The sequence below is a fragment of the Sphaeramia orbicularis genome, chromosome 1 (assembly GCF_902148855.1).
Source record: "Sphaeramia orbicularis chromosome 1, fSphaOr1.1, whole genome shotgun sequence".
Taxonomy (NCBI): domain Eukaryota; kingdom Metazoa; phylum Chordata; class Actinopteri; order Kurtiformes; family Apogonidae; genus Sphaeramia; species Sphaeramia orbicularis.
In genome coordinates this window covers 13,029,732-13,047,480 of record NC_043957.1, presented here as the reverse complement: position 1 = coordinate 13,047,480, position 17,749 = coordinate 13,029,732, and the positions used below count along the sequence as shown (strand labels likewise).

The 17,749-nt window shown below is 36.6% G+C and overlaps 2 protein-coding genes across 8 annotated transcripts in view; both read right to left on the bottom strand.

The window, feature by feature from the left end:
* Positions 1 to 4,575, bottom strand: part of dtd1 (D-aminoacyl-tRNA deacylase 1) — a 42,243-nt gene extending 37,668 nt beyond the window's left edge. For 5 of the 7 annotated variants that reach the window (XM_030147485.1, XM_030147642.1, XM_030147564.1 and 2 more), the window contains exons 1-2: positions 4,466 to 4,575; positions 4,003 to 4,093 (exon numbers count right to left, since the gene is read on the bottom strand). In XM_030147485.1, the coding sequence (XP_030003345.1) occupies positions 4,003 to 4,093; positions 4,466 to 4,547 (173 nt within the window). In that variant the 5' untranslated portion in view covers positions 4,548 to 4,575. The remainder of the gene's footprint in view (positions 1 to 4,002; positions 4,094 to 4,465) is intronic. The other 2 variants (XR_003936604.1, XR_003936605.1) reach the window with 1 other exon arrangement.
* Positions 4,576 to 5,661: 1,086 nt separating this feature from the next.
* LOC115430676 (small integral membrane protein 26-like) lies at positions 5,662 to 6,582 on the bottom strand. Its single transcript, XM_030150867.1, has 2 exons — positions 6,337 to 6,582; positions 5,662 to 6,023 (listed from the first exon to the last, which is right to left on the bottom strand). The coding sequence occupies exons 1-2, from the start codon at positions 6,455 to 6,457 to the stop codon at positions 5,848 to 5,850; spliced, it is 297 nt and encodes a 98-aa protein (XP_030006727.1). The 5' UTR covers positions 6,458 to 6,582; the 3' UTR covers positions 5,662 to 5,847.
* Between the last annotated feature and the right edge of the window lie 11,167 nt (positions 6,583 to 17,749).

Sequence of the window (17,749 nt, the reverse complement as noted above, 5' to 3'; positions counted from 1 at the left end):
AACAAAGGCCTCTGTTACATAAAATTATTGAAAACATTTATATAAACTATGACAAAGACTTGAATCAAACTCAAACTGGAGTGTTTAAATTTTCATCTGTAACACTAGTCCAAAAATATTAATAATATTTTATCAAATTATCTATTTAAAAAATATTTACTACAAATATTAAAAATATTAATGACAATGATGACTATAGTCTTAAACGTTACCATAAAGTGGTGGATTTGGTGGGTCATATGACTGAGAATGTATTGAGAAACAAAAAAAAATCATAAAAATATATATAATATACAAAAAAAGATATTAATATAGACTGGTGAGAAATATTAAGTGGTGTTTCCTAAAGGTCTTCTTTATTCTAATAATTTGAGACAGGTTTGGAGTCTCTGGGTCACATGACTAAGAAGCTATTGAAGAAAAAGAGACATTTTGTTATAAAAATATGAATAATATTCATAAAAAATATTAATATAGACTGTAGAGAAATATTAAGTGGTGTTTCCTAAAGGTCCTCTTTATTATAATAATTTGAGACTGATTTGGAGTCTCTGGGTCACATGACTGAGAAGCTATTGAAGAAAAAGAGACATTTTTTGTAAAAAAAAATATGAATAATATTCATAAAAATATTAATATAGACTGGAGAGAAATATGAAGTGGTGTTTCCTAAAGGTCCTCTTTATTCTAATAATTTGAGACTGATTCAGAGTCTCTGGGTCACATGACTGAGAAGCTATTGAAGAAAAAGAGACATTTTCATTAAAAAATATGAATAATATTCATAAAAAATATTAATACAGACTGGAGAGAAATATTAAGTGGTGTTTCCTAAAGGTCCTCTTTATTCTAATAATTTGAGACTGATTTGGAGTCTCTGGGTCACATGACTGAAAAGCTATTGAAAAAAAACAGACATTTTTAATAAAAAATATGAATAATATTCATAAAAATATTAATACAGACTGGAGAGAAATATTAAGTGGTGTTTCCTAAAGGTCCTCTTTATTCTAATAATTTGAGACTGATTTGGAGTCTCTGGGTCACATGACTAAGAAGCTATTGAAGAAAAAGAGACATTTGTATTAAAAATATGAATAATATTCATAAAAAATATTAATATAGACTGGAGAGAAAAATTAAGTGGTGTTTCCTAAAGGTCCTCTTTATTCTAATAATTTGAGACTGATTTGGAGTCTGTGGGTCACATGACTAAGAAGCTATTGAAGAAAAAGAGACATTTTTATTAAAAAATAAGAATAATATTCATAAAAAAATATTAATATAGACTGGAGAGAAAAATTAAGTGGTGTTTCCTAAAGGTCCTCTTTATTCTAATAATTTGAGACTGATTTGGAGTCTCTGGGTCACATGACTGAAAAGCTATTGAAAAAAAACTGACATTTTTAATAAAAAAATATGAATAATATTCATAAAAAAATATTAATATAGACTGGAGAGAAATATTAAGTGGTGTTTCCTAAAGGTCCTCTTTATTCTAATAATTTGAGACTGATTTGGAGTCTCTGGGTCACATGACTAAGAAGCTATTGAAAAAAAACAGACATTTGTATTAAAAATATGAATAATATTCATAAAAAATATTAATATAGACTGGAGAGAAAAATTAAGTGGTGTTTCCTAAAGGTCCTCTTTATTCTAATAATTTGAGACTGATTTGGAGTCTCTGGGTCACATGACTAAGAAGCTATTGAAAAAAACAGACATTTGTATTAAAAATATGAATAATATTCATAAAAAATATTAATATAGACTGGAGAGAAAAATTAAGTGGTGTTTCCTAAAGGTCCTCTTTATTCTAATAATTTGAGACTGATTTGGAGTCTCTGGGTCACATGACTGAGAAGCTATTGAAGAAAAAGAGACATTTTGTTATAAAAATATGAATAATATTCATAAAAAATATTAATATAGACTGTAGAGAAATATTAAGTGGTGTTTCCTAAAGGTCCTCTTTATTATAATAATTTGAGACAGATTTGGAGTCTCTGGGTCACATGACTGAGAAGCTATTGAAGAAAAAGAGACATTTTTTGTAAAAAAAAATATGAATAATATTCATAAAAATATTAATATAGACTGGAGAGAAATATGAAGTGGTGTTTCCTAAAGGTCCTCTTTATTATAATAATTTGAGACTGATTTGGAGTCTCTGGGTCACATGACTGAAAAGCTATTGAAAAAAAACAGACATTTTTAATAAAAAATATGAATAATATTCATAAAAATATTAATACAGACTGGAGAGAAATATTAAGGTGTGTTTCCTAAAGGTCCTCTTTATTCTAATAATTTGAGACTGATTTGGAGTCTCTGGGTCACATGACTGAAAAGCTATTGAAAAAAACAGACATTTTTATTTAAAAATATGAATAATATTCATAAAAAATATTAATATAGACTGTAGAGAAATATTAAGTGGTGTTTCCTAAAGGTCCTCTTTATTATAATAATTTGAGACTGATTTGGAGTCTCTGGGTCACATGACTAAGAAGCTATTGAAGAAAAACAGACATTTGTATTAAAAATATGAATAATATTCATAAAAAATATTAATATAGACTGGAGAGAAAAATTAAGTGGTGTTTCCTAAAGGTCCTCTTTATTCTAATAATTTGAGACTGATTTGGAGTCTCTGGGTCACATGACTGAGAAGCTATTAAAAAAAACAGACATTTTTTTCATAAAAATATGAATAATATTCATAAAAAATATTAATACAGACTGGAGAGAAATATTAAGTGGTGTTTCCTAAAGGTCCTCTTTATTATAATAATTTGAGACTGATTTGGAGTCTCTGGGTCACATGACTGAAAAGCTATTGAAAAAAAACAGACATTTTTAATAAAAAACATGAATAATATTCATAAAAAATATTAATACAGACTGGAGAGAAATATTAAGGTGTGTTTCCTAAAGGTCCTCTTTATTCTAATAATTTGAGACTGATTTGGAGTCTCTGGGTCACATGACTGAAAAGCTATTGAAAAAAACAGACATTTTTATTAAAAAATATGAATAATATTCATAAAAAATATTAATATAGACTGTAGAGAAATATTAAGTGGTGTTTCCTAAAGGTCCTCTTTATTATAATAATTTGAGACTGATTTGGAGTCTCTGGGTCACATGACTAAGAAGCTATTGAAGAAAAACAGACATTTGTATTAAAAATATGAATAATATTCATAAAAAATATTAATATAGACTGGAGAGAAAAATTAAGTGGTGTTTCCTAAAGGTCCTCTTTATTATAATAATTTGAGACTGATTTGGAGTCTGTGGGTCACATGGCTAAGAAGCTATTGAAGAAAAAGAGACATTTTTATTAAAAAATAAGAATAATATTCATAAAAAATATTAATATAGACTGGAGAGAAAAATTAAGTGGTGTTTCCTAAAGGTCCTCTTTATTCTAATAATTTGAGACTGATTTGGAGTGTCTGGGTCACATGACTGAAAAGCTATTGAAAAAAAACAGACATTTTTAATAAAAAAATATGAATAATATTCATAAAAAAATATTAATATAGACTGGAGAGAAATATTAAGTGGTGTTTCCTAAAGGTCCTCTTTATTCTAATAACTTGAGACTGATTTGGAGTCTCTGGGTCACATGACTAAGAAGCTATTGAAAAAAACAGACATTTGTATTAAAAATATGAATAATATTCATAAAAATATTAATATAGACTGGAGAGAAATATTAAGTGGTGTTTCCTAAAGGTCCTCTTTATTCTAATAATTTGAGACTGATTTGGAGTCTCTGGGTCACATGACTAAGAAGGTATTGAAGAAAAACATTTAGAGCAGTAATTTATTGATAGTCCCTAAGGCGACGGGTTTTGAATGTCCGTCGAATATCCAACCCGCTGCTAACTTCACCTCGGTGCTCCAGACTTTTTTTTTTTTTGGGGGGGGGGGTTCTTTTGATGTCGTAAATTGGCTCTTTAAAATGCAAAGGTGTGTGGTGTTACTCACATGTAGTCCACATCCCTCTGTGTGTCCTCCACTGATATACCCAGCAGGACACAGAGTCCTCGTCCCACAGAACTGATCTGTTCTTCTCCCACTGTGGAAGACATGGACAGGCTGATGGGTGATTGACAGCTGACATACTCAACCACTTCAGTGTGTGTGGAGAGTACAACCGTCAGCCAGCTCTGATAGTCACCTGTCAAACCCAAACTTCCGCACATTCGACACGCTGATTATTACTATGAGGGAAATAACCTTTTCTTTGAGCTTCACAGGGCGCGTGGACTGCTCACACCCGCTTGACAATCCGCCTCATACATTTTAACGACACGGCTAATGCTAACAGAGCGGGGTGAGCTAACATGCAGTCAGCGATATGAATGAATGACAAGTATCCTTTATTTAGCGACACTAACGATGCAGGCCATGTCCCGGGAGTTCGGCTGACTTTAATGTGGTCGCTTACCTGTCACAGTCGCCTTGGTGACCCTCTGAATAATGGCTTTCATTGTTGTTTGTGAGCACACTGTCACAACTTCCGACAACATGGACGTTCCGTTGTCTCCCTCTAGTGGCCACATCCCTAACCCCCCCCCCCCCCCCCCCGGGTACGCCACGACGAGAATGGATACGTACGCGTATACGTACCTACGCTAAATATAGTCCAGTGAAAGACAAATCATGTCATATTTACTTTGCCGAGTACTGTGCTTTTTACTTTACTTAGCTTTGGCTGCTTTTCAGATCAGTTTTTGATTCGTTTCCTGTCCAGTGAAAACAATGTCATTAAATCTGTTGATATTTCATGGCTGTGATAAGCTTTCCTTTTATGGTTTGAAGATCTCCTCCTTCTTAAGCTAAATAAACAATGCTGGAAAAGGCTTTGTTTCAGACCTGATTAGCTAAGCTCCTGAAAAGTCACAGAGATTTTTTTAATGGGTCACTAATTATCACTGTAAAATATACAACAATTATAATAAATAATATGTGAATTTTTTTCAAAATTAAAATAGAATAGTGTTCTCTGGAAGAGATTATAATGTTGACCTGGGTATAGTTATACACAAAGGTGATGCTTCAGTGGTAAAATACAAAATAAAACTAATTTTAAAAAAATATGTAAGAAGATTCAGATGATGTAAAATAAGAAGCAAAATAAAAAAAAAACAATGCAAAAGTTAAAAAAAAAAAAAAAAAAAAAAAAATATGACAACTGTTTATATCATGACAAAGAGATGGAAATTACATAAGAAACAACATAAAATTATGTAACTGAATACAAAAAATGAACACAAAATAAAAGTCACAAGGTGAAAAATATATAAAGGAGAGAAACAATGAACGTGAAAGATCTAACAAGAAAATAACAGGACATGTAACTCTGTGGTAAACTTGTTTGTCCCAACTTTTTTGTTACATATGTTATAGACATCAAAATCTACAAATGTTTATATTTACAAAGCCAAATTTACAAATGTCCTGGTTTCCTCCAGAAATGGGGTTTGTATTTTTATTGTACAGTCACAGTCTCACGTAAACATGAGAGATTGTACCCATACGGCTAATTTCCATCTCAAGTCCCATTGGCAGGTAAAAAAAAAAAAAAAAAAACAGACAAGAACGACAGACAGATAACTCCATAATACCCTAACTCAAGGTGAATCATGCTGACAGTTTAATAAAAATGGTATGTGGAATTTGATGACTATCTAGACATCACACGATAATTTATTTTACAAAGAATGACAATAATGACCTGACACAGATCAATAAATTCAATCGATTCCTACTGCATTATACAGACTCTATCATCAGTTTCATAGTCTACTGTCCTTTGCAATGATGGAGCTATTTGCCACTGTCTGTAGGTGGTGCGGGTCCACGAATGAAGGACTGGGTGAAGTTGTAGATCCTGGTGGTGTATGGCACAAAGTCTTTCTTGTAGACAATGACTGTTTTGGAGTGCGGACTCTGATACACCACTTGGTTGGGATCTTCAGGTTCTTCTATATCGTCTGTCTTCACTGTGTTAAAGGAAAGAATTAAAGAGTACTTTCCCACTGCTTATTTCTTCCACATAGACCTTCACTGTAATGATGCTGGTCTCCGAGAAATTATCTCTCAGATTTGGAGTTTTGTCAAATAGACCCCAAAATAATACTGAAGAATCGTAAATTACTTGAAATATACATCTGGATCGAAACAAATGTCCAACAAACCAATGAAATAATGACCATTTAACCAAACGATTCCTGTATCTCTGCAGGTGGAATTCTGAGTAACATCGGGCCATTTCAGATTCATTCCATCTCAGTGCGTGTTTTCCTCATCACTTACCGAAGTCGTCATATTTTCCCGTGTATTTTAAATAAGCATAAGAGCCGATCATGGTCCAAATGCCCACAGCGTACACTGCAGACGCTCTGGTGTTCCACTTCTTCAGCTCATTAAATTTCATCACTGCCAAAACACACACACAGCTTTGCTTTGCTTTTAATAATGAGACAGTAGAACAGCTAGATTGTGCCAAACGTATTTAGAGAACCGCCATGACAGTTCACCCGGAAGTAAAGACAATGTAGTAATATCTTCCGGGGCGTGACTGAAGAAAAGAAAAGAATTAGTATTAATGTTTTATGTTAAAATTACTGAAACATAATATGGTGGAATATTACAATTTAGATCTGTACCATTATATCGAGTCACCTTTCCCTAACAAAAAATTAATATGGAGCATACTTTTGTAAATAATACTTTTATTTATGATCAAAATCTGATCAATACAATCTCAGATTTACAGAAAGAATCAGTCTCCAGGGCTGAATTTTAAATGGTGTGTATCCATCTAGCCACATGTTGTCTAGCTATTCAGAACTGAGACTTAAGTATCTTTTCTGTTTAAGTTGAAATGACTGATCGCTTATTTTTTTTTCCATTGCATTTATGTAGGTTTTTTTTTTTTTTTTTTTTTTTTTTCTCAATTCACATGACTGGCTTTCTCCTCAAGTTTTGCACCATTAAGATTTTTCTTAGACGGACGTGACAATGAACATGCACTGGTAAGAATGACTTTCGAGTGGATGATATTTAAATTTTTGGAAACTTTTATATTCATAAATTCTTTAAAATGAAACATAGATTTTGTGTACTTCATATGTTGTTCCTCCCTAAGTCTGAAAGATGAAGCCAACATGAAAGTGTCACAACCATCTGCTTATTTTATGTCTTATGCCAAAACATTAATGTCCAGTATGCTTGTTTAATATAACTCCTTTCTTTAGTGAGGCACCACTTACAATCCAGAAAATTCATTTATTTAACTCAAAGTTATAACTGACATTTTTCACAGTAAGATTACGGACCATAGAATATATGTGTGTGAACGCAAGGGACCAAAGTGCGACTGTGAAGTTACAGGGAGCAGAGTTAAAGAAGGTGGAGGATTTCACGCACTTAGGGTCAAAAGTTCAGAGCAACAGTGAGTGTGGAAAAGAGGTGAACAATTGACTAAGATTTGGTTGGCAGGAACAGTTAGCTGACACCAAACTTTATTTATTTATGAATTTTAGCTTTACTTATCAAGTAACATGCAAAGTACTAGTATAGCAACTGAATATGTTTTATGAACTCAGGGACACAGTACTGCAGCAGCTTGAATACAGAAAAATGAACTAAGGTGGACTCATACTAAACATTAAAAAAAATTAAAATCTAACTAAAGCACATCCCATAAGAGTATCATAATAAGGCCATCAAGTAATTTCAGCTTCTCAATAAATGGTTAATGATGCCACTGAGTGTCTGTGCTCTACACTTAGCTCCTGTCTGGATAATCTGTGCCCTCTATCTACTAGACCCGCTCGATCCTCCCAGTCCCACCCATGGCTCAATGATAACCTCCGGTCGCTGCGTACCAACCTCAGAGCCGCAGAGAGAAAATGGCACAAAACAAAAAGCTCTTCTGACCTGATCACATTCCAGTCACTATTGGTATCCTTCTCATCCAGTGTCACTGCTGCGAAGAAGGCTTACTATAATAACAAAATTCATTCTGCCACCGACACCAAGAAACTATTCTCAACCTTTAAAACACTACTCAACCCTCCACCTCCACCGCCCACTACTAATCTGACAGCAGACAATTTTGCTTCATTTTTCACAAATAAAGTGTCTACTATCAGCAGTCAGTTCACTGATCCACCCATAGACTGCACGCCTCCTTCTTCAACATCATCATCATCACACACTGCTTCTTCTCCCCTGACTATGGCTACTACTAACTCAACTGATAAAAGCCCAACTGCGTCATTCCCCTCATTTACTCCCCTCACAGAGAACGAGGTGTCTAAACTCCTTTCCTCTAGCCGTCCTACAACATGCCTGTTGGACCCTATTCCATCCAACCTCTTACAGTCTGTTGCCCCTACTATCACAGCACCAATCACGCATGTGATTAATGCTTCACTGACTTCAGGAACATTTCCTACAGTATTTAAACAAGCGCAGGTAACACCACTACTCAAAAAACCTTCCCTCACCCCCACTCAAGTGGAGAATTATCGACCAGTCTCACTCCTCCCATACCTTTCTAAGATCATCGAAAGGGCTGTTTTCAAACAGGTCACAGAATTCCTCTCCCAAAATAACCTCCTTGACATCAACCAATCTGGCTTCAAAATCGGCCACTCCACTGAAACGGCTCTGTTGTCTGTGACAGAAGCCTTGAAAGAGGCTAGAGCAGCAGCCAAGTCTTCAGTACTCATTCTACTGGACTTATCAGCAGCATTTGACACTGTCAATCATGATATCCTGTTATCCATACTCTGGAACATGGGCATCACAGGCCACGCGCACTCCTGGTTTCAATCTTACCTTACTGGTCGGTCCTTCAGTGTGTCCTGGCTAGGGCACACATCAGCAGTTCACCGCCTCACCACAGGGGTCCCCCAAGGCTCTGTGTTGGGCCCCCTCCTTTTTGCCATATACACCACCTCACTCGGTCAGATCATCCACTCACACGGCTTCTCATATCATTGCTATGCTGATGATACCCAGCTCTATCTGTCATTCCCACCTGATGACTCCACAGTCTCAGTGCGGATCTCAGATTGTCTCTCTGACATATCTGCATGGATGAAAGCCCATCACCTTCAGCTGAACCTGTCCAAAACTGAACTGCTGGTCTTCCCAGCTAAGCCAACCATACAGCAGGACATCTCCATCACTATTGACTCCATACCTCTGGCTCCTACCAGTGTAGTACGTAACTTGGGAGTCATGATTGATAATTAGTTGACCTTCACGGATCACGTTGCCTCTGTCACCCGATCATGCCGTTTCACTCTGTTCAACCTAAGAAAGATCAGGCCATACCTAACCGAACAGGCCACCCAGCTCCTGGTGCAGACTATGGTTATCTCCCGTCTTGACTACTGCAATGCTCTTCTAACGGGCCTCCCAGCTTGTGCTGTCAAACCACTACAAATGGTCCAGAATGCAGCAGCGCGTCTGGTCTTCAATCAGCCTAAAAGGGCACATGTCACCCCCTTACTCATTGAGTTACACTGGCTACCCATAGCTGCCCGCATCAAATTCAAATCTTTAATCCTAGCCTACAAAATTCTCCGTGGGTCTGCTCCTGTCTATTTAGGTGCACTAATAAAAGCTTATGTCGCCCCACGACCACTCCGCTCGTCTGGGGAACGTAGTCTGGTGGTCCCCAGACCTTGTACAAGACAATCCAGGCTCTTTTCATGGGTCGTTCCACGTTGGTGGAACGCTCTACCAAGTGCTACAAGAACAGAGTCATCCCTGCCTATCTTCAAGAAGCTCCTGAAGACCCAGCTCTTCCGAGAGCACCTCCGGTCCTAACACTTTCAAACATTCCATTTTAAATATTCTAATAAGGTTTTTCCCAGGACAACCACAGATTCTTTCACGATTATCTCTGGACCTGCTGCGGTGGTCCGGCCTCTTCCCTGCCCTCATCATCACCACTCACTTATCCTCAACCGCCTCCATGTGTCTCCCCCTACTCCCCCCTTCTCCCCCTCTCCCCCAGTCCCTATCTCTATCGCTCTCTCTTTTTCCCCTTCTCTACTCTCTCTCTTTAACCCCAACTGGTCAAGGCAGACGGCCATCCTCCAGGAGTCTGGGTCTGCTCGAGGTTTCTGCCTGTTAAAGGGAAGTTTTTCCTCGCCACTGTCACCAGTCACAAGTGTTTGCTCCAGGAGGATTCTGTTGGGTTTCTGTAGAATTGACTTAGAGTCTGGTTTTGACCAACTCTATATATAAAATGTCAAGAGATAACTTTTTTGTGATCTGGCGCTATATAAATAAAATTTGATTGATTGAGTGATTTAATTGGTTTTCCCCTGTAAGTCGCTTTGGAAAAAAGCGTCTGCCAAATGCGTAAACATAAACAAACATAAATGTTAACACATAAGCTGGAGTTATGCTTGGCAATAATGATGTTAAAGAAATGTATAAACACTTATTATGGACAAAATCCAGGCTGACAGATCAGCTGACAAGGTTGTTTGCAGGTGATGCTACATCACAGTGCCCACTGCAGTCGGAGGCCTGGAAGTGACTATATTCATAGAAACAAAAGTGTTAAAAACTCCACTTCCTGGTTGGGGAGGGTCAGGACCTAACCCTCACCCATCAGGCCACAACCAACCCTTTAAGAGGAAGGATCAGGCCCAGCCCATCCTCTTTTCCCTTTGTTTGACATGGAGCATGCGGCCTGAAGAAGAAACAAAGACTTAAATGCATATGTGGCGAGAGAGAGAGTGTAGGGAAGTCGGGTGACAACGCCACCTGGGGAATTGCACCCCAGGAAATTAGTAAGAGGGCTCACAGATTCAAGTTTCAAAAATACCACAGGGGCATAGACTGTTTCGATTTAAAACAATTTATTGAACAAAGTATTATTAAAAGACTGCTACTAAAAAAAAAAACTAGTAATTAAAAAGCTAGCACGTGGCCCATACGGGTGAACAGGGCCGGGGCTTACCACTATGGCAGGGATCCAACAAAATATAAAAAGGGGACCGCAAACCAACACCCATGAACTGCACACCAACAAAAACTGGAAGCTTTGTGAAGAAAATTCCACCACCAGGGATCACGCTGCCGCCCTAGGCCCACGGCACCTGTTCAAAAGAAAAGAGAAAACAATTTTAAAAAAGGCCACGTGCTGCCCCCAACCCCTCAACTAAAGTAAAGAAAAAAAAAACAATTAATCAAACTATAATACACAAAATTAAACAAAACACAATAACAAACTAAGAATAGACAAACACAAAACAAAAAGGAAAAAAATATATACTAGAAATTCAACTAACCCAAAACTTAATAAACAAAAGTTACTAAACAGAAAGATGCAGTATAATAAGCAAATTAACCATACAAAAGAAAGAGGGACACAATAAACCAAGATTCAATGAAACAATATAACACATGGAATACATACAATTATAATAAAACACAACCCAATAATACACTAACACAAAACAAATGAAGATAATGTAACAAAAGATTCAATGAAACCAATTCAATATAACACAAACAAACAAACAAAAACGAACAAACAAACACACTTAACACAACGGAATGCAAATCAACCAAATGAAAAAAAGGAAACGCCGAAGAGGGGGATGGCGCATCCGTGTCACTCCGCACGGAGGCCAGGGATGTGGGATTAAAATAAAATCATAAAAGGGAATCCAAACGGCCAGAACAGCAGTGCTTCGGAGGGTGAGGGAAATTGCGGTGGTGGAATCTGGGGATGTCCGCCGGCTCCACAGTCACGTTATGTGTAGAATGGAACTTTTTAAACCCGGCTTCACCACACGGTGTACATGCACCCGATTAAATGTCAACAGGGGGAAACACGCTTCCACACGCTGCTCAAGAAATCAGTCGCACTTCTCAGCCTCGCCGACCAGCCACCAGCGTTACACTGGATTTTAAAAAGAAACGCCACACAGCCAACGCTGCTGATGAGGAAGAGCGAAAAGAGAGAGAGTAGTTGCACCTGCGTATATATACGGCGTGTAGCGCCTCCCTTCAATCAATGCCAATTTGGCACACGGGGGGGAAGGGAGGAGCAAATCCTCCTGCCACACATAGACTGGATAGATGTATATCTGAGTGAGTTATGTTTTGTGTTACTGCTATTTGAATATCCTTGAATATGTTTGGAATTGTTTGGTAATAGAGTTATTGTTTCCCTTTGTTTAAGATTCAAATCATCCTATCCATGTCATCATCTGCACCATTCCACATGTAATAAGTCTGCCTGAAGAGAAATAAAAGCATAAACGGAATCCCTGACCAGTTTCATATCTAACCGTATGCCAATGCAGAAGTTTTCATTATTCCATCACAAATCAGCCCTTCAATATCGGCCTTCATAGTTTTTACAAAAAGGTCTCTGGTTTAAGTCATCTCACATCACTCTAGTCAATCGGCATATCAAACTACAGAGAGTAACAGTAGTTTTAGAGCAGTGTTTTTCAATCTTGGGGTCGGGACCCCACGTGGGGTCACCTGGAATTTAAATGAGGTCACCTGAAATTTCTTGTAATTAATTTTTAAAAAAGGGCGACATGGTGGTGTAGTGGTTAGCACTTGTGCCTCACAACAAGAAGGTCCTGGGTTCAATTCCAACACCAGTTGATGGGGGGGTGGGACTTTTTTGTGTGGAGTTTGCATGTTCTCCCCGTGTCTGCGTGGGTTCTCTCCGGGTACTCCAGCTTCCTCCCACCATCCAAAGACATGCACTAATAGGTTAATTGGTTAATCTAAATTGCCCATAGGTGAGAATGTGAGAGTGATTGTTTGTCTCTATATGTCAGCCCTGCGATGAACTGGCGACTCGTCCAGGGTGTACCCCACCTTCGCCCCTATGTAGCTGGGATAGGCTCCAAGCGACCCCCATGACCTTAGTGAGGATAAAGCAGGTTCAGAAAATGAATGAATGAATAACTTAAAAAAAAAAAAACTACTTACTAATAAAAAATATATATATATATATTGAGTTGAGAGAGACAACCCCAATATACAAAAGACGTGTCAAACTGTGAAGGTGAAACTGAAGCACTGTAGTACTGTTTACCTTTATAATGTTCATTGTGGTTGGTTTAAGATGCTGCAGTGCCATCATAATTCAGAGTTTGAGTTATTGTTAGTTCAGTATAAATTTGCAGCCTTGGAAATACAAGCTGGACTGACTGTACATATCCTGACTATGGAAGCAAATGTGTGTCAGATACTGAATGGTTATATTTGCAATAATTTTTTTTTCTTTTGAGTGGTTGTATTTTGTGATTTGAATTTTTTATAGTTGAATTTTTTTTTTTTTTTTTTTTTTGAATAGTTGCATTTTGTAATTTGAATTTTTTTGTAGTGTAGTTGATTTTTTTTTTTAATAGTTGTATTTCGTAATTTGAATTTTTTTATGGTTGAAAAAATTTTTTTTTTTTGAATTGTTGAATTTTTACACAGTTTCATATTCTGAATTCAATTAAAAAAAAAAAAAAAAAATTTAATTCAATATTCTCAAATACAATGTGTTTCAAATTCAATCTAAAAAAATTCCATATAACACTGACATCTTTTTTTTTTTTCTTCTTTTTTTTTATGGGCTCAGCTGGCTGACAGGCAGCTGTCTGTACCGATAAGGCAGCAGCCGACACCAACTGTAACACAGACATCTTGACCAGGCAAAACCAATGGAGTACCGAGCATCTACCGAGCATCTGACTCTCACCCAATCATACATCGCGCTGAAGTTCACGTGATGCTCAGGAAGTGGCGCAGGCACGGTGATTCACACATGAAACAGGTGAATATTGATAGCCTATGAATTTCACAAAATCACCCCCCGTTTTTGCCTAAAAAACTTAGTTTCACCATTATATCCTGCCTGTGTGCGTGTATAGAGCCTTGTGTATGTGTGTGAGTGGCAGCTTCCAGCGCGATGACGTAGGCATGTCCAGCTGTGCTTCAGTTAAAGCCTTCCCCAGGTGAGTTGTTGTAGAGCTGAGCTCTGCCAATAAAAGTTCATTAAAGTTATTATTCATGAGTTAAAGAAGGCCAAACTCCTGTAACTTGTTGTTTGTAATATCTGACTCTTCCCATAATAATTCTGTTGAGCTTTCAGTTTGCTAATGTTGAATTTTTAATGAGTTTGGCATCTGTGCTAACGCTAACATCCAAAGTTAGCCCCCATGCTATCCTCTGAATGTGCCGCTGGTTAATGCTGAAATTTTCGCCGATTTTCTAACGGTTTGATTTGTTGAAAACATCACACATGTAGGTATGATACACGATGCTTTGGCATTTTAAAAAAAAAGTCGGTTTTACTACCCAAATCCAAATTCTACATAATGTTTCCAACAGACAATCTTTTGACAGAACTGTAAATGATGCCAGACTTCTCTTCTTATGGCTGTTCTAACGAGTGGAACATAAACACAAGATCAAGATCTTAGAGGAAAGCTGAAAAGAGCCTGCCAGTGGACTTACCTCAGCATTTCCATGAGGGTGACCCTCAGACTAATGTTGGAAGTATTTACATGTAATAATTCTCAAACACATGAGAGCATCAAGGCCCTGGTCAGATTCAAACATCCATCACAGTTGCTTTCTGCCACTCATTTTAGACCCACTCAAATCCACATGAGCATCCATTTAAAATTTAAACCTACTGTAGTTGTTGAATATGTGTCCCTGACATGAAGACGTTCATGCCCAAGGTGCCCACAGTGGGATTGAGATGAAGTATGTGAGCCAGCAGTGGAAGTGAGGAATTGGAAACATTACTCAATATTTTCCTCCCTTTTTCCATTAGGACCACAGCTCTACTTTAGGTGATTCTCCCACTGCTCTGAAAGCCAGACTTATTGAAGCTCTGGTTAGAGTGGAGAGTCGGGAGCAGGAGAAGAACAGCATGATCCGGGAGCAAAGGGCGAAGATGAGTATGGGTGCTCCTCTGGAGGATCGGAGGGAGAGAACTTCATATATGAAGAGCTGAAGGACAGACTGGAATGATCCTCTGGTCAAATGGAAATACTGACTTGAATATTTCATATAGGTGCTTAATGTTTACACTCAGTTAGACTCCTCCTTCCTTATTAATTAAAGGGGTTTTACTGATTAGTTTATGCTAACTTCATTTCAGAAGTTAGCATAGAGAGAGTTCACCCTCACACTACACCTTCATGATCTGAAGGCATATGCTTACTGGACAGTCTCTAGATCTTCCTCTGCTCCATCCCCATACATTACTACAGTATTCTTCATGTTGCCTACTTGTTAAATACATGAACTACTTTAGTCCTACAGATTAGGTTTTGTTACAGACAGTAAAAATTAAATCTTATTTCAAATCATCACATTACACATTCTGATACATTTTGAGGTTTCATATATTCCATTTTTTATTTATTTTTTAGAAAGGTGATAAAAGCAGCAGAGCAGGTGATTGGCCAAGTCCAATTAGGACAAACTCCCAAGGTGTCAGTATTGACGCATGTTGTCCAGGGAGAGATTGACACAGAGGATGTGTTTTTGCTCAGGGAACATATTGAAGAAACACGATTTGGCATTGATAACCACCATTCACACCTACTGAGATTAGTATCTACATTTCTCAAAATTAGGCTGCACCACTTTGACTATAACAATGACTTCAGGAATCAACTTATTGAACAACTTCAATAATGAAGTGAAAGGAGTTACATTAAATAACACACTTAAAAGGTCAATCAAAACAAAAATGTTAAGAAAATATGACAAAAGTATTAGTTAAAATGTGTTACAGTATGATCAGTTTGACGAATAACACTGTCACGAAATGGACAGTTTATTTTTGATGTGAGTAGCATTTTGTGTTTTGTGCAGGCTTAGTCAGAATTTATTTTCATATGTATAAGGTTTGTTAGGCTGACATGGGAATGTAGGGTCAGTAAAATTACAGGGTAAGGGGGAGGGAGTAAAAAAGTTTAACTTCATCCTGCTCCTTTTGGAATATGTTTTTTTTTTAAATATTGATTTTCTTGTACTAGTTTTAAATGTTAATATTCAAAATAAACAATCAATGAATCAAAGCTGTGCAAAACAGTTCTCTGTTTTCAGGGGTTTTAGCTTCCATAGGCCTGATTAATGAAAGGCAGCTCTTGTAAATTTGTAAATATTTTTCTAGGGGGATTCTTTATGTTCTTGCACTTATCTCAAATATTTCAAAGTATAATAATAATGATAAAAAGGCAGTGACTATAGCAATATTAATTATGATTGTGGTTGTTAGTCAAACTGTAATAGCATTATTTATGATAGTGATAATAATAGTATATTTATGATGATAATAATAATCAAATGCAATATATACCCTTAAAGCAATTCTTTAAAATAAAGACCTAAACACACCTTGACTTTTCTGAGTTCCTTTTGTTCCATTAATGTCTGTATCTGTCTGTCTGTCTATCTGTCCTCCATGTCTGAAGTTTGTAATAAACAACCCGTGTAAGTATATGTCAACAACTGAGCGATTTACGATCACTTCAATAGTGCAAATGAGCACCTCTTTCCTCTCTAGACTTAATGCGCAGTAGCAGTGAGTAGCACTGTACTAGCTTGGCTGCACTGTACTACGATGGGCACCTTCTGGGCATGTCACTCTAATGGGCAGCAGCAGTGCTTATATATATATGTCTATGGCACCACCATCTGAGCATCACATGATATCTGGCGTGACGCATGATTGGGTGAAAGTTGGATGAAGTGGCTCAGTACTCCATTGGTTTTGCCTGGCCAAGATGTCCGTGATATATTGCTTTTTTTTTTTAATTGAATTTGAAATGCGTTGTATTTGAGAATATTGAATTAAAAAACTTTTTTTTAAATAACTGAATTCAGACTATTAAAAAAAATCAACTATAAAAAATTCAAATTGTGAAATACAACCATTCAAAAAAAAAAAAACATTCAACTATAAAAAAAAATTCAAACGATGAAATACAACTATTAAAAAAAATATTCAACTATAAAAAAAAATAAAATTTCAAATTACGAAATACAACTATTTAAAAAAAAAAAAATTTGCAAAATACAACCATTCAATATCTGATGACACACATTTGCTTCCACACCCGACCAAGGAAAATAAAATTCTCACTTTGTGCAGTAATCTCAACCTGGCTTTTCTGCCTCCATCCATAATAACATACATTATATAGCCTAAATGTCATCTGAAATTAACGTTTATTTGCAACATAGTACAACAAACTATTACATGATCAAAAACAAATTAATTTTAGCAAAAAAAAAAAAAAACACAAAAAAACAAAGTCTCTGTTTTAAATGTCTGGGGTCACCAGAAAATTGTGATGTTAAAATGGGGTCATGAGCCAAAAAAGGTTGGGAACCACTGCTCTACAGAGAGGGGCAGAGAAGGCAATAAACTGACCCCCCCCCCCCCCCCCCCCCCAAAAAAAGTCTGAAAACCTTTTTTCAACTGTATAATTTACACTTCATCTATATGTGTACAATCACAGAATAAATGAATGAATCAGTCAGTGTTAAAGAAACACCTATAACAGGTAATCAAAAGATATGAATACAGTGGAAATGGCTTTTAGTGATCAGTCCAAACTAATTTCTATATGCAGATGATTTTGAGCAAACTAAACAAATTAAATCTGTCATCAATTTGTGAGATATTCAGTTTTACTAGTGATCA